This window comes from Antrostomus carolinensis, unplaced genomic scaffold (genome assembly GCF_000700745.2).
Source record: "Antrostomus carolinensis isolate BGI_N321 unplaced genomic scaffold, ASM70074v2 scaffold27253, whole genome shotgun sequence".
NCBI classification, from domain to species: domain Eukaryota; kingdom Metazoa; phylum Chordata; class Aves; order Caprimulgiformes; family Caprimulgidae; genus Antrostomus; species Antrostomus carolinensis.
Genome location: NW_010306249.1, coordinates 5,694 through 6,348, shown reverse-complemented (window position 1 = coordinate 6,348; position 655 = coordinate 5,694). Strand labels below are relative to the sequence as shown.

Here is a 655-nt window from a genome sequence, read left to right as displayed (position 1 = left end):
GATGGCAGGTGTGGGTGGGAAGGCCAAGCCCTGGGCTGCCGCATCACCTCCCTAACGGGACACATGTCCTCTCTCCCCACCTGGCCAGGGCCCCAACGCCTACAACAACACGGCGCTGTTTGAGGAGAGCGGGCTCATCCGCATCACCCTGGGCGCCTCCACCATCTCGTCGGTGAGCAGCGTGCGCTCTGCCCGCACCCACTCCAGCCAGCGGCCTTATCTCAGGTAGGGAGCAGTGTGGGGCTCAGGGAGTGCCCGGGCAGAGCAAGGGGCTCCTGCCGCTGTGACCTTTTGGGCCTCCTGTCTTTCAGAGACAACGTGACGGCACGTCAGGGCTCATCCCTAGATCACAGCCTGCTGGCTCACGCCGGCCCCACGGACATCGACGTGGCCATGTTCCACCGCGATGCTGGGGGAGGTAAGGCTCAGCCCAGCGTCCAGGTTTGGGGCCGGACCCACACAGCCTGAATTAACTCCTGGCTTAAGGAAATCTTTGCTGGTGCAAGCTCTGGCTGCACAGTTACATCCTCCACCCCACGTTTGTCTGTGACTCCCAAACACACTGTGGATATGAGGGCGAGGCGGCAGCTGTGTTGCTGTGTTGCACAGCCTCCTCCCGGACAGACAGCAGAGGGCATAGCCAGTCTCCAAGGAG

The 655-nt window shown here is 62.7% G+C and overlaps 1 protein-coding gene across 1 annotated transcript in view; it reads left to right on the top strand.

Moving 5' to 3' along the window:
- Positions 1-655, top strand: part of LOC104522707 (cadherin EGF LAG seven-pass G-type receptor 3-like) — a gene marked incomplete at both ends in the record, with an annotated part of 2,324 nt that overhangs the window by 311 nt on the left and 1,358 nt on the right. Inside the window, 2 exons of the mRNA XM_010165076.1 lie at positions 89-225; positions 312-418. Coding sequence (XP_010163378.1) covers positions 89-225; positions 312-418 — 244 coding nt within the window. The remainder of the gene's footprint in view (positions 1-88; positions 226-311; positions 419-655) is intronic.